This window comes from Pleurodeles waltl, chromosome 2_2 (assembly GCF_031143425.1).
Source record: "Pleurodeles waltl isolate 20211129_DDA chromosome 2_2, aPleWal1.hap1.20221129, whole genome shotgun sequence".
NCBI lineage: Eukaryota > Metazoa > Chordata > Amphibia > Caudata > Salamandridae > Pleurodeles > Pleurodeles waltl.
The window spans coordinates 207038510-207065629 of record NC_090439.1 but is presented as its reverse complement, the minus strand read 5'-3'; the positions used below and the strand labels follow the sequence as shown (position 1 = coordinate 207065629).

General features: G+C 45.3%; 1 protein-coding gene across 6 annotated transcripts in view; it reads left to right on the top strand.

Moving 5' to 3' along the window:
* Nucleotides 1-27120, top strand: part of TRIO (trio Rho guanine nucleotide exchange factor) — a 3522386-nt gene that overhangs the window by 2313480 nt on the left and 1181786 nt on the right. For all 6 annotated transcript variants that reach the window (XR_011200906.1, XM_069219639.1, XM_069219640.1 and 3 more), the window contains exon 39: nt 13102-13168. Coding sequence is in view for 5 of the 6 variants with exons in the window: in XM_069219639.1 (XP_069075740.1) it covers nt 13102-13168 (67 nt within the window). In the remaining variant the exon portion in view is untranslated. The remainder of the gene's footprint in view (nt 1-13101; nt 13169-27120) is intronic.

Below are 27120 nucleotides of genomic sequence, written 5' to 3'. Positions count from 1 at the left end.
GGCAGCTAACCTAAATATCAAATGTAATGTCTAATGTGATGTCAAAGCCAATAGACAGCTAAGCTGCTAATATCATGTCAAAGCCAATAGGCAGCTAACCTAAATATCAAATGTAATGTCTAATATCATGTCAAAGACAATAGGCAGCTAAACTGAATACAGAATGTAATGTCTAATATCATGTCAAAGCCAATAGGCAGCTGAACTGAATACAAAATATAATGGCTAATGCCATGTCAAAGCCAATAGGCAGCTAAACTGAATACAGAATGTAATGGCTAACTCCATGTTAAAGCCAATAGGGGGCTAAACTGAACAAAACATATAATGTGCTACGGGTGAACATTGAGCAACTAATATGCGCAGTGGTGAAACACAATCATTGGTCAAACATAATTAATAGCATCACACATGGTTACCCCCTAACATCTTGCCTTTTGTTGATGCCAGCTTTGATTGAAAGTGTGCTGCTAACCAGGCCCCAGCACCAGTGTCCTTTCCCTAAAACTGTACCTTTGTTCCACAATTGGCACAGCCCTAGCACACAGATAAGTCCCTTGTAAATTTGTAAAAGGTATCCATGGTACCAAGGGTCCTGTGGCCAGGGAAGGTCTCCAAGGGATGCAGCATGTATTATGCCACCCTGGGGCCTCACCCAGCACATGCACACTGCCTCACAGCTTGTGTGTGCTGGTGGGGAGAAAAAGACTAAGTTGACGTGGCACTCCCCTCAGAGTGCCATGCCCTCAAACCACTACCTGTGGCATAGGTAAGTCACCCCTCTAGCAGGCCTTACAGCCCTAAGCCAGGGTACACTATACCACAGGTGAGGGCATAGTTGCATGAGCACTATGCCCCTATGCCCCTACACTGTCTAAGTCAAACCTTAGACATTGTAAGTGCAGGGTAGCTATAAAGAGTATATGGTCTGTGAGTCTGTCAGTTACGAACTTCACAGTTCCATAATGGCTACACTGAAATCTGGGAAGTTAGGTATCAAACTTCTTAGCACAATAAATGCACACTGATGCTAGTGTGGGACTTATTGAAAAATGCACACAGAGGACATCTTAGAGATGCCCCCTGTATACCAGTCCAAATGCTAGTGTTAGGCTGACCAGTTCCTGCCAGCCTGCCACAACCAGACGACTTTTGGCCACATGGGGTGAGTGCCTTTGTCGCTCTGTGGCCAGGAAGAAAGCCTGCAATGGGTGGAGGTGTTTTTCACCTCCCCCTGCAAGAACTGTAACACCTCATGGCCCATGCCTGTTGTTACAGCGTCCCAGGGCATCTTAGCTAATGGAGATGCCTGCCCCTCCGGACACAACCCCCACTTTTGGCAGCAAGTCCGGAGGAGATAATGAAAAAAACAAGGAGGAGTCACCCACCAGTCAGGACAGCCCCTAAGGTGTCCTGAGCTGAGATGACCCCTGCCTTAAGAAATCCTCGATCTTGATTTTGAAGGATTCCCTCAATAGGAATAGGGATGTGCCCCCCTCCCCTCAGGGAGGAAGCACAAAGAGGGTGTAGCCACCCTCCAGGGCAGTAGCCATTGTTAACCAAAACTGTGTGTACTACTGTTTTATATCAAAGTTCTATACTTATCTGTGTGAAGTATCTTGCATTTTATGTACTTACCTCAAATTTGAATTGTGGGTCTAAAAATAAATTAAGAAAATATATTTTTCTATACAAAAACCTATTGGCCTGGAGTTAAGTCTTTGAGTGTGTGTTCCTCATTTATTGCCTGTGTGTGTACAACAAATGCTTAACACTGCCCTTTGATAAGCCTACTGCTCGACCACACTACCACAAATAGAGCATTAGAATTATCTAATTTTGCCACTTTCAACCTCTAAGGGGAACCCTTGGACTCTGTGCCCACTATCTCTCACTTTGAGATAGTATATACAGATCCAGCTGCCTACAAAGCCCTATCAGTTCGCAAAGCATTCTTCTGCTACATTAACCAAAAAAACAGCCCTGATCAAGACAGACAACATGACTGCCCTCTACTAGCTCCATAAACAAGGGGGCACACACTTTTACCAGCTGACAAGATTGGACCAGGACATTTAGCAGTGGGCGATTCATCATAAGGTCCACCTTGTAGCAGAATACTTTCTGGAAGTGGACAACGACTAGCAGACCTGCTCAGCAGGATGCAGCAACAAGTCCACGAGTGGACGGAATTACACCAAATGTGGCAAGAAGGTAGCTCTTGGTCCAGATAGCGACCTTTTTGTTATTTGGTGTAAATCAGCTTACTAGTTTTTGAGTTATTTTAAAAAAAAAAAATGTATATATAGAGGCGTGAACACCTTGTGAATCCTCACGATCTTGTGTAGAGATCTGATTGGCTGCCAACACTTCAAACAGGAAGTGATAGCAGCCGTTTTGAGACTCAGCTTCAGCCAAGTCTCAAAAACAAATGTTAAAAAAAAGAAAAGGGGGTAGGACAGTAAAATCCTGATTCCTAGCCTTGGTGCTATTGTTCCCCTGGAACCCCCACCAGCGCTAAACCGCATTTTTTCCTAATCTTTGTTGTGAAATCGCAGCGGATTGTCAAATTTGCAGCAATTTGTTAAATAAAATAAAAAAAAGTGCAGGCTCACACAATTGTTTTCAGCAAAGCACCTGGGTGGACCAGGTCCCGGGGGGCATGCCTACATCTAGGTCCCCAGGAACTTATTGGTATTAAGAAGGGCCACACAGTTCCCCCTCTATCAGACTTCTTGAGCATTAGGGAACACCACCTCCCCAGGGCTTAAATTAACAAAAGGATGGGTGCTTTTGAACACCCCCTCCCCCCTTCCAGGGCTTACATATGCCATAACTATAACTGCTGCATTTCTACGGTTTTGTGCGAGTAAAATGTGAACCTAACCATAAGCTCCCGGTAACCTTTATACAAAAGATTTGATAATATTGAAAAAAAAATATGCATCAGGAAAACTTTCAACAACTCTATCATCAAATGAAACCGTGAGTGAATCAGATGTAGAAATCACGGTGAAGGATCAACCATGTACATCGAATATTGGAAAAACATCTTTTTTTAGAGGAACTACAACTACTATATATAGATCAGAAAACCCCAAGACAAAGAGGCCGAAGAAAAAATCATGTTCAAGGACAAAACACAGGAGAAGAAAGAAAAGTATTAAATAAAGGTTTATTCTTTTGTCCAGAAATACAGTTGATTACACACAATTTCGGATTGATGTAATATAAATTTGGTAGAAAATTAAAATTAAAACAATTCTTAGTGAATAAAGATATGAAAAATGATTATGAGGTACAGAGAAGAACCAGAGATACCAATTTAAGTATTGAACAAATACAGGATTTGAAAACGTGTTATGATCTCATGAATAATTTGGATGGAGAAACATTCTCAGAAAATAAGATTTTGGAGTTATTGGAGATAAGAACTGACCAACATCAATACAGCTCATTGAAAACACAATTGACATTTTGTCCGGTGTTAAGTCCTGGTAACAAAATTGACATTTTCCATGAGTTAGTTATAAAAGATTTGGAGAAATTGAAAAAGAAATATCGGGGGGAAGAAAAGAGAACTTAACAATGAATGAAAGGAAAGCCCTGGAACATCTAAACAAGATGAATACAATACAAATAAAAACAGCTGCCAAGGGAGGAAATATGGTCCTCATGAATACACAAGATTATAAACGTGAGGGATATAGACAACTTAATGATACAAAGAATTCTCAAAGATTGAAAAAGAATCCTATTAAGGATTTAACTAAAAATTTAGAGGATATGTTGAAAAAATGGCGAGATGAAACCTTGATTAATGAGGATGAATATCAATATCTATATAATGAATTCCCAGTTATACCGTTGATTTATTTTCTACCCAATATACACAAAACATTTTTTTTAAATCCTCCAGGGAGACCTATTATATCGAGTTGTGGTGCATTATATGAAAACTTGTCATCTTACATTGATTATTATTTGGCACCCATGGTTTCAACTTTAAGTTCTTATATTAAGGACAGAGGTGATTTTCTAAGAATACTGACAGACATTGCATGGCAAGAAGAATATATATGTTGGTAACAGTGGATGTTGTATCTTTATATAAATCCATCAAACATGAAGTGGGTCTAAAAGCCATGGAGAACTTTCTCAAATAAACACAATATCCAAGAATTGAAACATTCAAAGATGTTATTGTCAATGATTGAGCTGTGTCTCATTAATAACATTTTTATGTTTAATCATGAGTTGTTTCTTCAAATTCACGGAACTGCTATGGCAGTTTCGTTCTCTCCAAGCTATGCCAATCTCACCATGGGATGGTGGGAGAGGGAGTTGGCTCTGAGAGAGGAAAACAACATATACATGGATAAAGTAATACTTTGTTGGAGATTTATTGACGATTTGTTTATCATTTGGAATGGCACGGATTTTGAGTTTCAAGAACTTTATGATTTTAAAAACAATGATATTGTTTTAAAATGTACTTGTCAGACAATAAAAATGAGAACAAATTTTTGGACATTAAGGTTTATGTTCATAATGAGACTGTACATGCAACTTTGTATCGTAAACCTACTTAAATAGTATTTTGCATGGCAGGAGTTTCCATCCACAGAGTTTACATAAAAGTATACCTTATGGTGAGTTCCTGAGAGTTAGACGGAACTGCTCAGAAGACAAGGTAATGTTAAAACAGTTTGAGGATGTGAAAAATGGATTTCAAACAAGAGGATACCCCCAACATCATATCAAAATGGGGATGGAAAGAGCACAAAAAATTCAAAGAGAGCAAACATTGCTAAGTAAAGGAACAAACCGTATTAAGAGACGGCAAGACCAAGACATAAGAATGATAATGATATATAATAAAGAACGTGATGAGATTTTGAGGAACTTGAAAAAGCATTGGAATCTGTTACGAAGTGACTCTGAGATTGTTTCCTTAATAGGAACTGGACCAAAAATTACTTTTAGAAAAGCATCATCTATTAAGGATCAGCTTGTGAAAAGTCATTTTGTTGAAGAAACATCGCAAACATAATAAACAAAGAAAGCATGGGATTTTTCAAGTGTCTGAAATGTAAGGCATGTCAAATTGGTGAAAATAGGAAGGATGTAAAGGACACTATGGGGCAAAGATTTAAGATTAACCAAAGAATTACATGTGAAACGACTTATGTAGTACATGTACTAAAATGTGAATGTGGCATGAAATATGTAGGAAGTACAACTTGCAAGTTAAAGAAAAGAATACTGGAACATATCAGAGCAGTGAACAATAAAGATTTGAGCTATGCAATGGTAAAACATCATAATCAATGTAATCAAAATAACTCGCAAACAATGTGGTACTTTGGAGTAGCTCATGTTCCCTAAAATGAAAGAGGAGGTAATAGAACTTTGAAATTGCATCGTCTGGAATCCAGATACATAATAAAACTAAGAACTAAGATCCTGTTTGGCCTGAATTCCGATGAAGAGCTTTTTGTACACTTATGAAGAAAATAATTAGAAAGAGAAAAACAAAGAAAGACATAAACTAATTTAAGAAATCATATAACTATCTACAAATATTTGTAAATTGTAAAATGCTAAACAGTTAAAAAAATTATGGACTTAATATACTATTGCCTATTTGGAAAGTCATGCAATATCAGGGATTTTGGCATACACTATTATGTTTGTGAGCGAATTTGTCTCTTATTTCCACAATTAACTTTGTTGTTTGTATAGAAAAGATTAAGTAGAATCAGATTTCTCCCTTTGGTGAAGTGGTATAGCGACACTGTATAATCCAAATAGTAGGATGAGACATAAAATTATACTACAGATATGAGACAATTGTCACAATACGTTTCACCATTGATAGAAAATTGAAGAAAATAAATACATTAATATGATCAGGAATAACAGCATACAAAATTGAAAATAGGACTATGATGTAGCACTATAGTTCGATGGCATGTGTAGCTGCAGATACACATGTTGTGCATAGCCCGCCATCTGGTGTTGGGTCGGAGTGTTACAAGTTGTTTTTCTTCGAAGAAGTCTTTCGAGTTACGAGACCGAGGGACTCCTCCTCTTTTGCTTCCATTGCGCATGGGCGTCGACTCCATCTTCGATTGTTTTTTTTCCGCCATCGGGTTCGGACGTGTTCCTTTTCGCTCCGGGTTTCGGGACAGAAAGTTAGTCAAAACTTCGGAAAACTACGTCGGTATTATTTCGTTCGGTATCGGGTTAGAATAGAATCGACACCGAATCGTGAAGAGCTCCGGTAGCCCTTCGGGGTAATTTCGATCCCCCGTCGGGGCCTGGTCGGCCCGACCGCGTGTACGATCGACACTGATGGAACGGACCCCGTTCCGATTCTGTCCTAAATGCCACAATAAATATCCATATACGGACCAACATTTGGTCTGTAACCTGTGCCTGTCGCCCGAGCACAGGGAAGAGACGTGTGAGGCCTGTCGTGCGTTTCGGTCCCGAAAAACGCTCCGTGACCGGCGAGCCAGAAGATTGCAGATGGCGGCCACGCCGACAGGACAACGTGGGTTCGAAGAACATGGAGAAGAAGAGGAAGCCTTCTCCATTCATGAATCGGACTCGGAAGAACTCGACGTCGAAGAAACCGTGAGTAAGACGTCGAAGCAAGCACCACACAAGAAAACAGACAAGGCCCAGGGGACGCCACCGCCAACAGGCCATGGCTCAACCCATAAAAAAGGTGACCGTCCATCGGCACCGAAAAAGGCCAAAGCGGTGCCGAGATCGTCCGACTCCGGTCGAGTCACAGGCACGCAGCAATCTCGGGACCGAGACAGTGCTGCCGAAAAAGATCGATGCCGAGACAGCGGAACCGAAGCTGCTCGACGCAGAGACAGCGGCACCGAGGATGATCGACGCCGAGAAGGCTCGACTCCGAAAAAGAGAAAATGCGCCTCGGAGCCGAAAACAAGCAAAGACACAGTTTCGGTGCCAAAACGACCGGAAACCGAACCGACTGCCAGCTCATATTCAGAGGAACAATCACTGTCCTCTCAAATGCGCAAACACAGATTTGAGATAGAGTTGCAGTCCACTGACGTGGACCACACACAAAAGCGGATCTTCATACAAAGTGGGACAGGAAAAATCAACACCCTTCCCCCAATCAGGAGAAAAAGGAGACTCGAGTTCCAAACACAGGAACAAACACCACAAACAAAAGTGGTTAAAAAGGTGACCCCGCCACCCTCTCCTCCACCTGTGACTCATATATCACCGGCACAGACTCCGTCACATTCACCGGCTCATACCACCATGAGCCAAGATGACCAAGACGCTTGGGACCTATACGACGCCCCAGTATCAGACAATAGTCCTGAGTCGTACCCTACCAAGCCCTCACCACCTGAGGACAGCACAGCGTATGCACTGGTGGTAGCTAGGGCAGCAGAGTTCCATAACGTGTCGTTACACGCAGAACCTGTCGAGGATGACTTCCTTTTCAACACCCTCTCTTCCACCCATAGCACCTACCAGAGCCTGCCTATGCTTCCAGGAATGCTAAGGCACGCAAAGCAGATCTTCAAAGACCCTGTCAAGAGTAGAGCGATAACTGCAAGGGTGGAGAAGAAATATAAAGCACCTACGGACCCTACTTTTATCACCTCACAGCTGCCACCAGATTCAGTCGTGGTAGGGGCAGCTCGCAAAAGAGCCAACTCGCACACATCAGGCGAGGCACCACCTCCAGATAAGGAGAGCCGCAAGTTCGACGCAGCTGGGAAAAGGGTCGCAGTACAAGCTGCAAACCAGTGGCGCATCGCCAACTCTCAGGCGCTCCTAGCGCGATATGATAGAGCCCATTGGGACGAGATGCAGCATCTCATCGAGCATCTACCCAAAGAATTTCAAAAACGGGCAAAACAAGTGGTTGAGGAGGGACAAAACATCTCCAATAACCAAATACGCTCCTCTATGGATGCAGCGGACACAGCTGCAAGAACAATAAATACCGCAGTAACCATAAGAAGGCACGCATGGTTGCGCACATCTGGCTTTAAACCGGAAATACAGCAAGCGGTGCTCAATATGCCGTTCAATGAACAACAATTGTTTGGACCCGAAGTCGACACGGCGATTGAGAAATTGAAAAAGGACACTGACACAGCCAAGGCCATGGGCGCACTCTATTCCCCGCAGGGCAGAGGCACTTTCGGCACCTTCCGCAAAACAACCTTCAGAGGGGGGTTTCGGGGTCAAGCCACACAAGCCAGCACCTCACAAACAACACCGTCTACATACCAGGGACAGTACCAAAGGGGAGGCTTTCGGGGCCAGTACAGAGGAGGACAATTCCCTAGAAACCGGGGAAAATTTCAGAGTCCAAAAACCCCTCCAACCAAACAGTGACTCACAAGTCACTCAACCCCTTCACACAACACCAGTGGGGGGAAGACTAAGTCAGTTTTACAAATCTTGGGAGGAGATAACAACAGACACTTGGGTCTTAGCAATTATCCGACATGGTCATTGCATAGAATTTCTCCAAATCCCTCCAAATGTCCCACCAAAAACACAGAATATGTCCAAACAACATCTAGACCTTCTAGAACTAGAAGTTCAAGCATTACTGCAAAAGGACGCAATAGAATTGGTACCATGTACACAAATAAACACGGGAGTTTACTCACTGTACTTTCTAATACCAAAAAAGGACAAAACACTGAGACCAATCCTAGATCTCAGAACACTAAACACCTACATCAAATCAGACCACTTTCACATGGTCACGCTACAAGACGTGTTACCACTGCTAAAGCAACAAGACTACATGACAACCTTAGATCTAAAGGACGCGTATTTCCACATACCGATACATCCCTCGCACAGGAAATACCTAAGGTTCGTATTCAAAGGAATACATTACCAATTCAAAGTGTTGCCGTTCGGTATAACAACCGCACCAAGAGTGTTTACAAAATGCCTGGCAGTAGTAGCTGCACACATCAGAAGGCAGCAAATACACGTATTCCCGTACCTAGACGATTGGCTAATCAAGACCAACTCCCTAACAAAGTGTTCATACCACACGGATTATGTCATACAAACCCTCCACAAGCTCGGTTTCTCCATCAACTATACAAAATCTCACATTCTACCGTGCAAAACACAGCAATACTTAGGAGCAACAATCAACACAACAAAGGGAATAGCCACTCCAAGTCCACAAAGGGTTCAAAATTTTCACAAGGTTATACAAGCCATGTATCCAACACAAAAGATACAGGCAAAGATGGTATTAAAACTCCTAGGCATGATGTCCTCATGCATAGCCATTGTCCCAAACGCAAGACTGCACATGAGGCCCTTACAACAGTGCCTAGCATCACAATGGTCACATGCACAGGGTCACCTTCTAGATCTGGTGTTGATAGACCGCCAAACATACATCTCGCTTCTATGGTGGAACAGTATAAATTTAAACAAGGGGCGGCCTTTCCAAGACCCAGTGCCACAATACGTGATAACAACAGATGCTTCCATGACAGGGTGGGGAGCACACCTCAGTCAACACACCATCCAAGGACAATGGGACGTACATCAAACAAAGCTGCATATAAATCACCTCAAATTGTTAGCAGTATTCCTAGCGTTGAAAGCATTTCAACCCATCATAACCCACAAATACATTCTTGTCAAAACAGACAACATGACAACAATGTATTATCTAAACAAACAAGGGGGAACACACTCGACACAGCTGTGCCTCCTGGCACAAAAGATATGGCAATGGGCAATTCACAACCACATTCGCCTAATAGCACAATTTATTCCAGGGATCCAAAATCAACTAGCAGACAATCTCTCTCGAGATCACCAACAGGTCCACGAATGGGAGATTCACCCCCAAATTCTAAACACTTACTTCAAGATTTGGGGAACACCTACATAGACCTATTTGCAACAAAAGAGAACGCAAAATGCCAAAACTTCGCATCCAGGTACCCACACAGGCAGTCTCAAGGCAATGCTCTATGGATGAACTGGTCAGGGATATTTGCGTACGCTTTTCCCCCTCTCCCTCTCCTTCCATATCTAGTAAACAAATTGAGTCAAAACAAACTCAAACTCATACTAATAGCACCGACATGGGCAAGACAACCTTGGTACACAACACTACTAGACCTGTCAGTAGTGCCCCATGTCAAGTTACCCAACAGGCCAGATCTGTTAACTCAACACAATCAACAGATCAGGCATCCAAACCCAGCATCGCTGAATCTAGCAATCTGGCTCCTGAAATCCTAGAATTCGGACATTTAAACCTCACCCAAGAATGTATGGAAGTCGTAAAGCAAGCTAGAAGACCATCCACTAGACACTGCTACGCAAGCAAATGGAAAAGATTTGTTTGCTACTGCCATAATAAGCAAGTTCAACCATTACATGCATCTCCAAAGGATGTAGTGGGATACTTACTACATTTACAGAAATCAAAATTAGCCTTCTCTTCCATAAAAATACACCTCGCAGCAATATCTGCATACCTGCAGATTACCCATTCAACTTCACTATTTAGGATACCTGTCATTAAAGCGTTTATGGAAGGCCTAAAAAGAATTATACCACCAAGAACACCACCTGTTCCTTCATGGAACCTCAACATCTTCTTAACAAGACTCATGGGCCCACCTTTTGAACCCATGCACTCTTGCGAAATGCAATTCTTAACGTGGAAGGTTGCATTTCTCATTGCCATCACATCCCTAAGAAGAGTAAGTGAAATTCAGGCGTTAACTATACAAGAACCTTTTATTCAAATACACAAAAATAAGGTAGTCCTAAGAACCAATCCTAAATTTTTACCAAAAGTTATTTCACCGTTCCACTTAAATCAAACGGTAGAACTACCAGTGTTCTTCCCACAGCCAGACTCAGTAGCTGAAAGGGCACTACATACATTAGACATCAGAAGAGCATTAATGTACTACATTAACAGAACAAAAGAAATTAGGAAAACAAAACAACTGTTTATTGCATTTCAAAAACCTCATACAGGAAACCCAATATCAAAACAGGGGATAGCCAGATGGATAGTTAAGTGCATCCAAATCTGCTACCTTAAAGCAAAAAGGGAGCTGCCCATTACACCAAGGGCACACTCAACCCGAAAGAAAGGCGCTAGCATGGCCTTCCTAGGGAATATTCCAATGCACGAGATATGTAAGGCAGCCACATGGTCTACGCCTCACACATTTACTAAGCACTACTGTGTAGACGTGCTACCCTCACAACAAGCCACAGTAGGTCAAGCCGTACTAAGAACTTTATTTCAGACTACTTCCACTCCTACAGGCTGAGCCACCGCTTTTGGGGAGATAACTGCTTACTAGTCTATGCACAACATGTGTATCTGCAGGTACACATGCCATCGAACTGAAAATGTCACTTACCCAGTGTACATCTGTTCGTGGCATTAGTTGCTGCAGATTCACATGTGCCCACCCGCCTCCCCGGGAGCCTGTAGCCGTTTGGAAGTTATCTTCAACTTTGTACATTTGTACATATATTATTTAAACCTTAATTGGTACATACTTATTCACTCCATTACATAGGCACTATTACTAACACACACAACTCCTACCTCACCCTCTGCGGGGAAAACAATCGAAGATGGAGTCGACGCCCATGCGCAATGGAAGCAAAAGAGGAGGAGTCCCTCGGTCTCGTGACTCGAAAGACTTCTTCGAAGAAAAACAACTTGTAACACTCCGACCCAACACCAGATGGCGGGCTATGCACAACATGTGAATCTGCAGCGACTAATGCCACGAACAGATGTACACTGGGTAAGTGAAATTTTCATTACAGGAAGAATGGAACTGGTTAAGGTTTTAAAATGGATAAATGTTTAGGATGTTAAATCAAAAAGTATAACAATAACATTGTAAAACTACATGTCCCAGAATGCTGTGGTAAAGACCTAAAGAGGGGACTACAAAAATTGTGGAAAAAACAGACAATGGCTACCTGTAATCAAGACCTTTGTTGGTCGAAACGCGTTAGGTGGCGGCAGCACATACTAAATTCATTAAATAAGCTAATGAACAGACTTCCTGGAGTGTGATGTCTCATCCTTGTTGAAAAGATTTATGGGAGTTTGGCCGTTAACCCCCACTTTGGCACCAGCAGTGAGAGCGCGCAGACTGGCATGCGGCCATTTGGTGAGAAAATATATTTATATACATGTATATCATAGTTATGGTTATCTCAAGTAAATATAATTCCCTTCCTCCCCTCCATGCAACGCTTTCCCATCAATAATTTTACTGCAAATGTTGCTGTGATAATATCAATGATGTCATAAAAGATGTTATGAGTGATGTCAAATGTGGGGTAATTAACTGTGCATGGTGAAGGCACGAGTTATGGTTACCTTAGGGTACAAGTTATACTACTGGAGATAACCATAACTGTTGAATTACTATATGTTTGTGTGAGTAAAATATCAACTTAACTATAACGTCCCTGTAACCGTTGTTTTTTTAAGTGTGAAAAAAAAATATAATTATATATATATATATATATCCTTGACTTATTGATGACTGCTCTCTGCTGAAGCAATGCTCCTGACAAAAAGAGTGGAGATGGAGTGATAGATTGTATTTTGATCCTGGTGGGCGTACCTCAAAGTATATTTGTGAAAAATATTCAGTATCTGAACACTTACTTTAGTGCACTAAATGAGCAAACCTGATGAATGAATAATGTATTTTCCCTCTCCCAGATTGCTTGTTTCTAGTTGTGTACTCCCTTTATGTTTTTATATTTATGACTTTCATTGACTGCACAACCACTCAGGCTTCCATTTACATTTTTATTTCTAAATAACAGTATGTATTTTTCCCCGTAAAGGATGATTGTCAACTGTCTTTCTATTTCTTTCATATTTTGAATGACTTTTCTGTAGTTCTTACTGTGTGTGCGGAACTTTAATACCGTTTGGCAACAGTAATCTCAATGTAGAAATAATGTTTCAGTAGATGTGTATCTTGATTACTACAGAGGAACAGGTAATGACTGTCTCTGTTCTCTTCTTTTTAGCTATGTTCTGCAGGAATTGGTTGAGACAGAACAAGACTACATCCGTAATTTGGGTTTTGTAGTAGAGGTACATTTATATTGTTTTGTTCTATTTTTGAGAACCAACTCCTGCCTTCTTTCTGCTGCTTTAATTTAGAATGAAACGTTGAGTAATTACAAATGTAAGTATCGGTGAGCCTTGTTATTTCCTTTATACATTCTGTTTAAACAGTTGGAATAGCAACAAAGAAAGGCACTTATTCAGTGTTGGCTAGATTGCTTTTAATTCTGCTAACCAGTCTCAGCAAGCACCAGTGAAGCTAATGTTTCACTTATAATATTTTGTATTGCCGCTCTGCTTGTCGTTTGCTTTCATTTGAAACATCTGATGCCGTGTAACTCTTTCTCTGAAAGAAAGCAGTTTGAATACTTCTGAAAATATCTAGGTATTTATTGATGCTGTTATTTTGACTGTGTTGGCTAGGGCACTGCCAATTAGTAACGTTTATGAAACTTTGAATAGCCAAGTCTTATAAGTTTGCTTCAGTTGATTCTTTGTTGCCTTTTGTTGAAATGCAGAAATGGAAAATGGCATCACAGGGCAAAATAGAATTGAAATATTAGTGAAAATATTTGTCTTTGCTAATTTAATGATTTTGTGAAGTTAATGATCAGACAGGTTATAAAGTGCTTTTCTAAGGTTGGGCAAGGTTTAAAAGCTCCTAAACTTAACAAGTCCTCCTTAGCAGAAATTGCTGTTGGAATTGGATGATTACTCAATTCTCAAGCTAGACCGCACCAACTGGCCTGGAGGAGGCCTAGCTATTATCTTTAAATCACCATTCAGCTGTGTCAATTATTTTCTGTCTCTTCCATAATGTGAGTGTTTTGTATTTCTCTTAGGGTACCAACCCTCTTTAGGGCCACTTATTTATTGCTCCCCTGCCCCAACCATAACCTTAACTCTAATCTTAATGAGAATGTCATTTCTTATTCACCACCATGGCTGACTTCAGTGATCACTTAGATGATTGTAACCGTCGGGACTCAGGACCCTTATCGGCAATCTGGCTGTGATTCAGCTTTCCCAGCTGGTCAAGCCCCCTACCCACTCAGATGGTCACATTTTCGACCCTCTCTTTTCCAATTTTCCTGTACTCAATGTGGCAAGTCCTCTACTTCTCAAATGGTCAGATACGGTAGCAGTGCCTGTGTGTGTTTGTCGAAAAACCACCTCATCTGTTAGAGACTTCTAGTTGCAGATTCCTTACCCTAGAATTTTCCCTGAGGAGTCAGACTGGATCTGGAGATTTATTTCTTCGAGCAGTTCGCATGCGCATCATCAGTGGCGTTGGTCGACTCTGCGGGAGTCTTTGGCAACGTAGTCGCCGTGATGATGTCAGGTGTAGTACATAAACGCTGCCTCAGAGCAGTGACATCAGTTATTTTCTTTTCACTCCACGCGCTGAACTGGAGAGAGCTACCCCAGGTCAATTTTTGGCCGACTTCAACACTTTTGGCGAGTTTTTAGGTGAAGTTTTTGGTGCATCCAGGATGTCCCTGAAGACCGGCTTCAAACCTTGTGAGGACTGTCACCGCATGATGTCGGTGACAGATCAGCTTAGGGTCTGTTTGTGGTGCCTGAAGCTTCACCGCGACCTGAAGTCGTGCTCCGAGTGCCAGGCCATGCACCCGAAGGCCTTAAGGAGAACAGGTCCCTCAAGCTTATGAGGGCCTGGTGGTCGACTCCGCCTCTTTCCAGTTCTCGCTCGAGAGGAGGGTCTCGAGACTCTTTGCAAAGCCACCACCACTTCCCCTCCTTGAAGTCTTCGGGTCAAGGTAAGAAGAAGTTGAAGAAATCTTGTCATCCTTTGACTTCACCCCGTCGCTCGGCTGATGCAATGCAAGAGGAGTGTCGACGCTCTAGCCCTCCGTCCTTGGAGCTTTTGGGTCCGCTCTGTGCCTCCCCAAGTTTCCGGGAGCTGGGGCAATCCCTGCCCAATTAAGGAAATTCTATGAGGGCATGTGCCCCATTTTTGGGCAGTCCAACTGCGCTACAGTGTCGTGGGGCCCAGGGGGTTCAGTTGGAGGGCCTTCGGGTTCCGTGCCGGCGGCTCCAGCTACCAAAGTCTCCTCCGGATCCGCTCTTGGATCCATACCAACGTCTGTCATACTATTGAGACCTTCCCCGGCGCCTGTTCGAATGTTGACGCTTCCGACGTCTGTGATGCCCACTATCGACGTTGACCTGATGAGTCGGAGTGGCGGCGGCCGACACCGCCTCCTTCTTCGATGGGGCCTATTTACCCCAGGTTGGATTCTGACCCTTATTCCTATGGGTTTTAATTTGGGGAAGGATTGGAGGGGTCCCTGGACCTTATGAATATCAGGATGATCCTAACATGGACCAGAGTTGGGCTAGGCCAGTGCTCTGGATACCTCTCCAGATACTGGCATGCTGTCTCCTCCTACCATGGCTATGGCGGAGGGAGCTACTTATTCCATGGTGGTCAGTAGGGCTGCTGAGGTCCTTGGCCTTGAGCTGCCTACTGTTCAGGTCAGGTCTAATCTCCTGACGGAGATGCTCAACCAGGGGCTTCCACCTCTGAGCCTCTTCATCCATTCAAAGAAGCCCTCACCGGTGTCCTTTTGGGTACTTGGTCCAGACCCAACACAGGGGCTCCTGTGAACAGGACAATCGCACGCCACCATCAGCCCGCCCCGAATGACCCTAAATTATTGTTTCAGTACCCCACGCCTGAGAGCCTTGTTATCCAGGCATCCTCATCCTCTGGCACATTCCCTTCTGCACGTCCGGATAGGGAATCAAAAAGGTAGGAACAATTTGGGAAGAAGATGTTTTCTTCCTCCAGTCTAGCGCTGCAATCAGTGAACACTACATGCCTTTTGGGCCGTTATACTCACCCTCTTTGGGATACGGTCGCGCAAGTCTTGCCCCAGATACCGGAGGAGGCCCGTGCTATCGTCTCCCAAGCTGTTACTGATGGGAGAGATGCGGCAAAGTTAACTGTCCGATGTGGGCTGGACACAACCGATTCTGTGGGTAGATCAATTGTGACGACGTTGGCCTTGAGGTGCCACGCCTGGTTACAAATATCTGGTTTCTCAGGGGATGTCCAACAGACCCTTATGCTCATGCCCTTTGATGGCTACTGTCTCTTTGGAGACAAGCCGGAGTCGGCACTGGAGAGGTTCAAGGACTCCCATGCTACGGCTTGGTCCCTCAGCCTTTCCACTGCTCTTCGTCCCCAACAGTCCACCGTTTGCCTCTTTCATGGCCACAGAAGGGGCTCCCTGTCATGTCCCTTTCCCAGCTACTATGCCACTCATGGAGTTCAGCTGCTGCGTGGCCGGGGACACAGTATCCCACATGTTCGTGTGACAGGGTACCAGTGGTCTGCCCAGTCCACCCCTGCCCCTGCTGCAGCATCTAAACCCTCCTAGTCCATCCCTTCACTCTGGTCCAGTTGGCAGCATGATTCGTCATCACCTGCCCCACTGGGAAACCATCACTATGGACAGGTGGGTTTTGCAGATCGTTTGGAGGGGCTACTCCCTCCTATTTGAGTCTGAACCACCAACCAAGCCTTCATCATTCAGCCGTATAACGGAGGATCATTTGGCACTTCTCCACCAGGAAGTCGCGGCTCTCTTGGCCAAGGGAGCCATAGAGAGGGTCCATGCTCCAGAAGTAGATTGTGGTTGTTATACCTGCTACTATCTGGTCCCCAAAAAGGACAAGGGCTTACGTCCTATCCTAGACCTTTGGGCCCTCAATCTCTTCCTCAAGAAGGAGAAATTCAAAATGCTCACCTTGGCTTAGGTCCTATCTGCCTTGGACCCAGGATACTGGATGGTAACTTTGGACTTGCAGGACACTTATTTCCATATTACCATCGTGCCTCCACACAGACGTTACCTACGATTTGTGGTAGGTCACAAGCACTTTCAATTTATTGTGTTCCCTTTCGGTCTTACCAACGCCCCCCAGGTTTTCACGAAAGTGATGGCGGTGGTTGCAGCTCATCTGCGCAGGTTGGGGATCTCCGTCTTCCCCTACCTCGCCGACTGGCTGTTGAAGGCGGGCTCACCCCAGAAGGTTGTCTCCCACCTTCAGTCTACGGTGAACCTCTTGAACATGCTGGGATTCAGTATAAACTGCTGAAGTCACACCTGACTCCCTCTCAGACGCTCCCTTTCATCGGACCTGTTCTGGACACAGTGCAGTTTTGGGCCTATCCCCCCGAAAAGAGAGTCCAGGATATTCAGGCCAAGATTCCATTCTTTCAGACTCTATCTTGGGTTTTGGTGAGGATGACTCGGAGGCTGCTGTGCCTCATGGTCTCCTGCATCCTGCTAGTGACACATGCCAGATGGCATATGCACGCTCTGCAGTGGGAGTTGAAGTTCCAGTGGGTGCAGCATCAGGGAAATCTCTCTGACATGGTCCAGGTCTCGGAGGGGTCTGCGAAAGACCTGCAGTGGTGGCTTTCGCATCAACATTGGGTTAATGGCAGATCCCTCTCCCTTCCCCAACCAGATCTCTCCATAGTGACGGATGCGTCTCTTCTGGGATGGGGCGACCACATGGGAGAGGTGGAGATTAGAGGCCTCTGGCCTTCTGCAGTCTGGGCTCCATATTAGTCTTCTGGAGCTCCAGGCAATCAGGCTTACATTGTAAGCATTTCTTCCCTCTCTCAAAGGGAAAGTAGTGCAAGTGTTCACAGACAACACTACCTCCGTGTGGTACTGCACCAAGCAGGGGGGAGTAGGGTTCTGGACCCTTTGTCAGAAGGTGCTGCGCCTCTAGACACACCCTGGTGGTTCAACATCTGTCGGGCTCTCTGAATGCCAAAGCAGACAAACTCAGCTGTTGATGCATAACAAATCACGAATGGCGTCTCCATCTGGAGGTGGCGCAAGGTCTCTTTCAGAAATGGGGAGAGCCTTGGTTAGATCTGTTCGCCTACGCAGAGAGCGTGCAATGTCAGCTGTTTCACGCGTTGGAGTTTCCAAGGCGGCACTCGTCTCAGGTGGAACTCCGGCCTCCTTTCACACTGGATATCAATTGCTTTGGATTCCACCATCCCCCGGTTTTCTTGCCATAATGACAGAACTAAACCCTCATGGCCAGGGTTCAACGGCCATCTTAACTCTCTGAAAAGAGAATGTAAAGCTTTGAATGATCATGGAGAAAATACTACAACTCTGACAAATTAAGTAATCAATTAGCCATAAAGCCATATCATAAGGCCATCAGGGTTGCCCATACTGAATTTTATGCTGTAGGAAAGTAGTATCTTTCTGACTTAGCTACCCATACTTTTTGCCTGTTGTCATTATGTTTTGACTGTAGTACACTGGGATCCTGCTAAACAGGTCCTCAGTGTCTGTGCTCTTGCCTCTAAATTTGGTTGCTGGTAAGCTATTACACCCACAATTGGTATATTGCTGCACTCATGGAAGTCTCTATTATATGGCACTTAGGTACCCAAGTCATTGGTACAGCAGGAGTATGTCATGGGCTGCAGCATGTATTATGCTACCCATGGAAGCCCATTCAAATTGTGTCTGCAGGCCTTCCATTGCAGCCTTCGTGAAATGGTGCAGGCATGTTTCAGTTAAGATATAAGGCTTGCCTTGTATCCCGGTCAGATTTTGCTCTGGAGGGGTTAAACATGGCCTCCATCTATCAGGTGGCCCAAGCAAACCACTTTGCTCTGCCCTATCTTGCATTTTCTAGCCTTGATAGTGAGGCCTGCCTTTTTGAAGGCCTCAAGTACACTTCTGAGGTGGACCAGATGATCCTGCCAGGTGGAGCTAAAGACAGCAATGTCATCTAGATATGCTGCACTAAAGTTTTCCAGGCCTGTCAGAACTTGATTCACCAATCTCTGAAATGTGGCAGGTGCATTATTCAGATCAGAGTGCATCACTGTGAAGTGATAATGCCCACCAGGAGTGGAAAATGCTTAACAGCATCAGTTAACTTGATCTGCCAATAGGCTGCAGTTAAATCAAAAGTGCCAAGAAACTTGGCTATAGCCAATGTATCTATCATCTCATCTGCCCTGGGGATAGAATGAGCATCAGTCTTAGTGACTGCATTGAGGTCCCTGTAGCCTACACAAACCTTCATTTCTTTCTATCTGCCCTGGGAACGAGGCTTTGGCACAAGTACTACTGGACTAGCCCAGTTCAATAACCCCTAACTCCAGCATCTTTTGGACTTTTGCCTTGATGCAATCTCTGACATGGCCAGGCTGCCTGTAGATTTAACTCTTAATGGACAGACTGTCACCTGTGTCCACATCATGGGCACACCATGTTGTTTGACTGGGTGTCAAAGAGAAGAGTTCAGAGAAGTGACTGGTGACTTGCCTGCAGTCAGCATGTTTCATATTGGCATTCCGCAAAGTCTGCCCCTTCCACTGAACATTCAACAGCATTCTGGGAAAGAAGGTCACTCTCTGCTTCCTGCTCTTCATCAGTGGCCATGAGGAAGCTCATGTCAGCCCTGTCATAGTAAAGTTTAAGGCTGTTCACATGAAGCACCCTGTGGGGCTTCTTGGAGTGCCCAGGTCAACCAAATATGTAAGCTAGTTTTTCTTCTCCACTATTGTTTGGGGGGCACTCCACTTGTTCTGGAGTGCTCTTGGGACCACAGGCTATAAAACCGACACTTCTGTCCTAACAGTCAGTACAGCCCTTTGGTCATGCCACTGCTTTTCAAGACCTTGGCTGGCCTCAAGGTTTTGGAAGCCTTCTTCATGTACTTTGCCATGCGAGAACATAGGCCTAGTACATAGTCAACTATGTCCCATTTAGGGGGGTTTCAGAGGTTGCTCCTAACCCTCTTTCACAAGACTAAGAGGAGCCCTAACTGGATGTCCAAACAGAAGTTCAAATGGACTGTAAACCACTACTTTCTGTGGAACCTCTTGTTAGGCAATATAGGAAGCTGGCCTGGTGTGTGGTGAGTACCTATGGTATTATCACCTTATACCAGGTCCAAGTAACCCCTATTAGTGAGGTGTAGTCAGTATCCAGGAAGCCAGGCTCTTTAGATGTAGCTGTAGATATGCAGCAAAGGCTTTTCTAGGAGACATGCAACGCTTATGCAATACCACTATTGTAGAAAAATGCCACTGTTGGCATGGTTACCCCCTAACATTTTGCCTTTTGTTGATGCCAGCTTTGATTGAAAGTGTGCTGGGACCCTGCTAACCAGGCCCCAGCGTCCTTTCCCTAAAACTGTACCTTTGTTCCACAATTGGCACAGCCCTAGCACACAGATAAGTCCTGTGGCCAGGGAAGGTCTCCAAGGGATGCAATATGTATTATGCCACCCTGGGGACCCCTCACCCAGCACATGCACACTGCCTCACAGCTTGTGTGTGCTGGTGGGGAGAAAAAGACTAAGTCGACATGGCAATCCCCTCAGAGTGCCATGCCCACAGCCCACTGCCTGTGGCATAGATAAGTCACCTCTATAGTAGGCCTTACAGCCCTAAAGCAGGGTGCACTATATCACAGGTGAGGGCATAGCTGCATGAGCATTATGTCCCTACCGTGTCTAAGCCAATTCTTAGTGCGGGGTAGCCATATAAAGTATATGGTCTGGGTGTTTGTCAAACACAAACTTCACAGTTCCATAATGGCTACACTGAATACTGGGAAGTTTGGTATAAAACTTCTCAGCGCAATAAATCCACGCTGATGCCAGTGTGGGATTTATTGAGAAATGCACCCATAGGGCATCTTAGAGATGCCCCCTGCAAGCCAGGCAAATTGCTAGGCTGACCGGTCTCTGCCTGCCTGCCACTTCCAGATCAGTGTTTGGCCACATGGGGTGAGTGCCTTTGTGCACTCTGTGACCAGGACCAAAGCCTATCCTGGATAGAGGTGCTTCTCACCTCCCGCTGCAGGAACTGTAACACCTGGCGGTGAACCTCAGAAGCTCAAGCCTGGTGTTACAGTGCCCCAGGGCACGCCAGCTAGTGGAGATGCCCACCCCGCGGACACAGCCCCCACTTTTGGCGGCAAGTCCGGGGAGATAATGAGAAAAACAAGGAAGAGTCACCCCCTCAGCCAGGTCCACCCCTAAGGTGACCAGAGCTGAAGTGACCCCCTCCTTAGGAAACCCTCCATCTTGTTTTGGAGGATTTAGCCCAAAAGGAATAGGGATGTGCCCCCCTCGCCAAAGGGAGAGGAGGCACAAGGAGGGTGTAGCCATCCTCAGGGACAGTAGCCTTTGACTACTGCCCTCCAGCCCTAACACACCCCTACATTATGTATCTAGGGATGACCCTGAACCCAGGAAATCAGATTCCTGATGACCTACAAAGAAGGACTGCCTAGCTGAAAAACCCCACAGAGAAGAAGGAAGACGACAACTGCTTTGGCCCCAGCCCTACCGGCCTGTCTCCAACTTCAAAGAACTTGCACCAGTGACACATCCTGCGGGCCCAGCGACCTCTACCGACTCAGAGGACTGCCCTGCAACTACAAAGGACCAAGAAACTCCGGTGGACAGCGGACTTGTCCAACCAAACAAGAAGAAACCATCTTTAAAGGGACTCTCACCTCACTCCAGAAGCGTGAGTCCACACCACTCTGCACCCAACGCCCCTGGCCTGTGTCCAAAGAAACCAACGACCCTGAGAGGATCCCCATGCGACTCTGATGACGTGTCCACCCTGAGCTAACCTCTCTGCACACTCACTACAACGCCTGCAGAGGGAATCCTGAGAACCCCCCTGATCGCATCTGCCCAGGACGAAGAAACCCGACGCCTTGAAGAAGCACTGCACCCGCAGCCCCCAGGCCCGTGAAGAACCGACCACCGGTGCAGCAGTGACCAGCAGGCGGCCCTCACCCTTGCCCAGTCGGTGACTGGCCTGAGAAGCTCCCCTGTGCACTGCATGCAAACGTCTGAGTGACCCCCAGCTCCCTCCATTGATACCTATTACAAACTCGACGCCCTGTTTGCCCACTGCACCCGGCCACCCCTGTGCCACTGAGGGTGTGTTTTGTGTGCCTACTTGGAACCCCTCCACCCCAGTGCTCTACTAAAGCCCCCTGGTCTGCTCCCCGAGGATGCAGGTACTTACCTGCCAGCAGACCAGAACCAGAGCACCCCTTGTCTCCGTAGGCGCCTATGTTATTTGGGCTCCTCTTTGACCTCTGCACCTGACCAGCCCTGTGTTGATGTTGCTGGGTGTTTGGAGTTGACTTGAACCCCCAACGGTGGGCTACCTATGCCCAGGAGGCTGAACTTGTAAGTTCTTTACTTACCAGATTAATCTAACTGTACTTACCTCCTGCAGGAACTTTAGAATTTTGCACTGTGTCCACTTTTAAAATAGCTTATTGCCATTTTATTTCAAACTGTACACCTTAGTAATCAGAAATGGGCATTGAAAGCAATAAAAAACAGTGAAATAGCAGTAAACAAAAGAGACCCTAGGGGAGACTAAACCATATACTAAAAAATGGAATGCGAAAGTCAGATCCCCACTCTGGTAAGTGGAATCTGTAGAGGGGAGCTGGAGGTAGTAGGAACCCCAAAAGGTAAGTACCAGAGTGCCCCCCCAGCGACCAGGAGAGAATAGGTAAGTACCTGGTTTTACCCAAACCAACAGAGAAACTTTGTAATGGGACTGTGCAAGACCCAAGCAAGAGTGGAAGAAACAGAAGATGGATCCTGACAGAAGAGAACCTGCATATGAAGGAGATCAAGTCCAGTTCCAGTTGGAATGTCTGTTTGGGGTAGAAGACACTACCCACACTTCTGGAGATAAAGGACAAGGTCAACAGAGGTGGAGACCAGAAGTCGAATATGCAACACAGGAGCAGAGGAAGAGTTCCAGAAGTGATGCAGTCTATGTCCCACGTCGGCAGAAGGGTTTCAGTCCATCAGTGGGTGTGGAAAAACCACCAACAAGCCTTGGCAGGGGCAAGAGTCACAGAAGAGAAGTTGCAGAGCTGCTGGGGACCAGGAAGGTCCGAGGGGACTCACCCCAAGGAGGGGAGTCCTAGACGACCCTCAGCAGTGAGGAGAGCCAGAAGTCGAGGAGGCATCCCCCCACAGGCAATTCACAGACAGCAGGCACAAGAGTCACACTGAGGCCCACTCACCACACCTGGAAAGGAGTTGCTGGAGAATCAGGCAGGAGACTGTGCGTTGCAGGGGCTGCACAGAGCCTGAAGATCCCTTGGAAGGAGAGCCAACAGGCCTTAGTAGCTGCAAGAGTCGCTCTGCACAGGGGTACTGTCCTGCAAGGAAAGGCAAAAACTCACTAACTCCAAGCTGGACATCTGGTAGAGGGGACCGAGGGGACCACTCAAGACCCCCACCTGTGTTGCAGGATCCACTCAGAGTTGCAGGAGAGAGGATCCATGCTGCCGGTCGTTATTGCAGTTGGTGCGTGTGGATGTAGGGGAGTGACTATTTCACTCCAAGGGAGATTCCTTCTTGCTTCTTGGTGCAGACTGAAGACTTGCTGCCCTCAGGGGATGCCCAGCCGCGGAAATGTTGTAGTTGCGGGAAGGGGGCAGAGAAACAATATTGCAGACCAAAGGCATCGCTGGAGCTGCAGATTGTGGGTTCCTATGAAGTCCAGTTGTGGTTTTAGTGGCAAGAAGTCGAAGGAAATGTTTTAGAGGAGTCCTGCTGGAATCTTGCACGTTGAATCTGAGGACCCACCCAAGAGGGAGACCCTATATAGCCCTAAAAGGGAGATTGGTCACCTAACATAGTGACCACCTATCAGGAGGGGTCTGTGACTTCACCTGCCTGACTTGGCCACTCAGGTGCTTCTGGGGGCCTCCGTCCACTTTGGATTCAAGATGTCAGAATCAAGTGGCCACCTGGAGGAGCTCTGGGCAGCACCCCTGGGGTGGTGATGGACAGTGGAGTGGTAACTCCCCTTTCCATTGTCCAGTTTCACACCAGAGCAGGGACTGGGGGACCCTAGACTGGTGCAAACCGATTTATGCAAGGAGGGCACCAATGTGCCTTTCAAAGCATAACAGTGGCTAGGGGAGGCTACCCCTCCCAAGCCACCTAACACCTATTTCCAAAGGGAGAAGGTGTTGCCTCCCTTGCCCAAAGGAAATTCTCTGGGCTGAGAAGGCCTACCATAGGGGTGACCTATAGTGACCTGGTGTAGTGAACTCTAGTGAAAACGGGTGCATGCACCCGCTTTACGCAGGCTTGCAGAACCCTTTGCATGGACTCCCTATGGGTTGCAGAATAACTGCTGCAGCTCATAGAGATCTCCTAGAACTCCAATGCCCTGGGTACCATATACTAGGGACTTACATGGGGGACCAGTATGCCAATTGTGGGGGAAAAAAAGTTACCAGCAACCAAATTTAGAGGAGATAGCACTGTTACTGGGGTCCTGGTTATCAGGGTCCCAGTGAACACAGTCAAACACACTGACAAACAGGCAAAATGTGGGGGTAACTAAGCTAGAAATAGGCTGCTTTCCTACACTAGGATCCCTCTTCTGAGCTAGAGTGGATGGATCCAGCAGACAATGCTGAGACAAGACAAGCTGAGGATGAGGAAGATCTACTCCTCCTGGAAACCCTTTTGACAACCCCAGGTGGAGAGAACATGGACCTACTGCTACAACCCCCTCAAGGACTACCAGTACTGCCCCATACAGTCTCAGCGGTTTCTCATTTCTCCTCAAGCTGTTGACCAGTGTGGCCATAGGAAGTATCTGGACCCTCCTTTTCCATCTCTGGTGGCACACCCTCCTCATCTATTTCCATTTTCCTATCAAGGTTCTGTAAGTCTTCCTGAATAAGTACATCTAAAATAACAAATTAGGTATTATTGGTACATGTCTTAAGTTTCCCAGCTGTACATAGGGTCCTAAGTTCCTCGAAATTAAGAGCCCCATACATGGACTCCTGAGTTTGGTTAGCTCCCTCTACTAGAGACATGGTGGTAGAGTAGTGTATGTAGTGTACCTACCTACTCTAAAGTTTAAAACTTTTAAAAGTTTGGAGAAAGGATTATGCTAGACCCCGGACTGTCCAAGCAAAAAGTGTAGGAGTATCTGAGTGTCAAGTACAGTATGTACCCAACAGTTAGAAGATACCTTTCTTATGAAAAGTCACTGATGACCAAGTGATAAAGCAATGCAAGCATTTCATCCCACCGCTGCACCACCAATGTAGGAGTCTGGCTCAGTTTATGGTGTACACCTATGGTGTGGCACCCTACACTGAGTCCAGGCAACCCTTAGTGATAGTGTTTAGGTGTCCTGAAAGCAAGAGCCCTCTAAGGGTAGCTGTGGTGAGCAGCTAAAGCGTTTCTAGGAGGAGTGTAATGCACTTGCAGTACCACAATAGTCAGTCAGTAACTGTACAGAAGAAAGTACCACACCAGGTGTTGCAAAAATAAAGCCTCATGATTAGCTTTATTCGACAGTCAAAGCCATAAATGCACATATAACAAAACATATCCAGTAATTGCAAAAAAACGTAAAATATTTTTTAACACAGACATTGATAAAATTCTCTATATATAAATAGCAGCAAGGGATCTGTTTTACATAAACATAAATCCCAGAGCTAAAAACAACAAAAGTTCTAAACGTAACAAAAGCAGTCTTAGAAAGATTTGTTGATATCGAGAAATAAAATGAAAATACCCTCAGTTACGTACATTTTCAAACCAGAAGATACTGGCAAATAAAGCATGCTAATCATAAATCACACTGTCAACAATACATTGCTAAATGAAGTCATGCAATACGTCATTGACTAGAAGATGGCAAAAGTTTCGCTGGTTGGGCCTGAGATTTTCTTCCTAATAGCCCAAAACCAACCCGCTATTTTGCAACTGTGCATGCAAAGAAAACATTAGTGTCAGACTGGAGAATCCTGAGTGCAATCTTACTGCTGCATGTTGCCAACCTCTTGCAAATGGGTTTAATCCTTTTAGCAAGAGGAGCATAATATGATCAACAGATCTGAGCACCACAGGCAGAGCAGGATGTGTGTTACCAGAAGCCCATTTGTCCGTAAAAGATTTAAATGGAAGAATACCAACTCTAAATTAAAAATATAGCTTACGGTCTTTAGGGGTTTTAGTAGCATCCCAATAAGGCCCCATAAGAGTTTCCATTTTAATGTTCAGAAACTTCCCTGTCAAATGTGGTTTAAGGGTCGATTGCAGGGACGTCTGCCTAACACAGGCCCAATGTTTTTTTAACATCTGTGTTGATGCAAGAGATGGATCATCCCACAAATAACAAAGGCCAGCTGCTGTCGCGACCTGTGGACCAGGTTGGTGGAACCCAAAGGTGGATTCCGGACGAGAGGAACCTGAAAAAGAAGGGGACAGTTCCAGGCCACTCGGATATGTCCAGGTAGTGCAGGTAGGTAATGCCCACACTCTTGGAAGTGAAGTTCACGCAGGACAGAATAGAAGTACAGCTGTTGAGTTCACACCTTAATTCTTATACCACTTTCTTAATGTATGGTTTGATTCCCCTCATAAGGCCCTATGTATTCCTGTACTATTTCTTACTGTTTCTAATTGTATATTTTGTGTGTAGCTATCTCCAATTGGAGATACACCAATTTTAGTATAGTGTTGAACATATTTTTGCAAGACCTGTTGTTGTTCTTTCTTGTGTACTGTTACTGATTTACTATTGTGGTATTGCAAGTGCTTTACACTCCTCTTAGATAATCTTTAGCTGCTCACCACAGCTACCCCTATAGAGCGCTTGCTATCTGGACTCCTAAACACTATCACTAAGGGTTGCCTGGACTCAAGAAGCCTTCCTTTGACCCTATGCACTCAGGAACTATTGCCCCATCTTCCCCCTTTCATTTGAAGCTAAAATCCGTGCGAATCATATTAATAACCTAATATCCCACTATTTACAATCTCAGTCTCTTAGACCCCTTGTAATCAGGCTGATTCACAAACCAGACTTTCGTCATCTTCGTGGTGGCCCATTAATTTGGCTCGCCCTCGATTCCCAA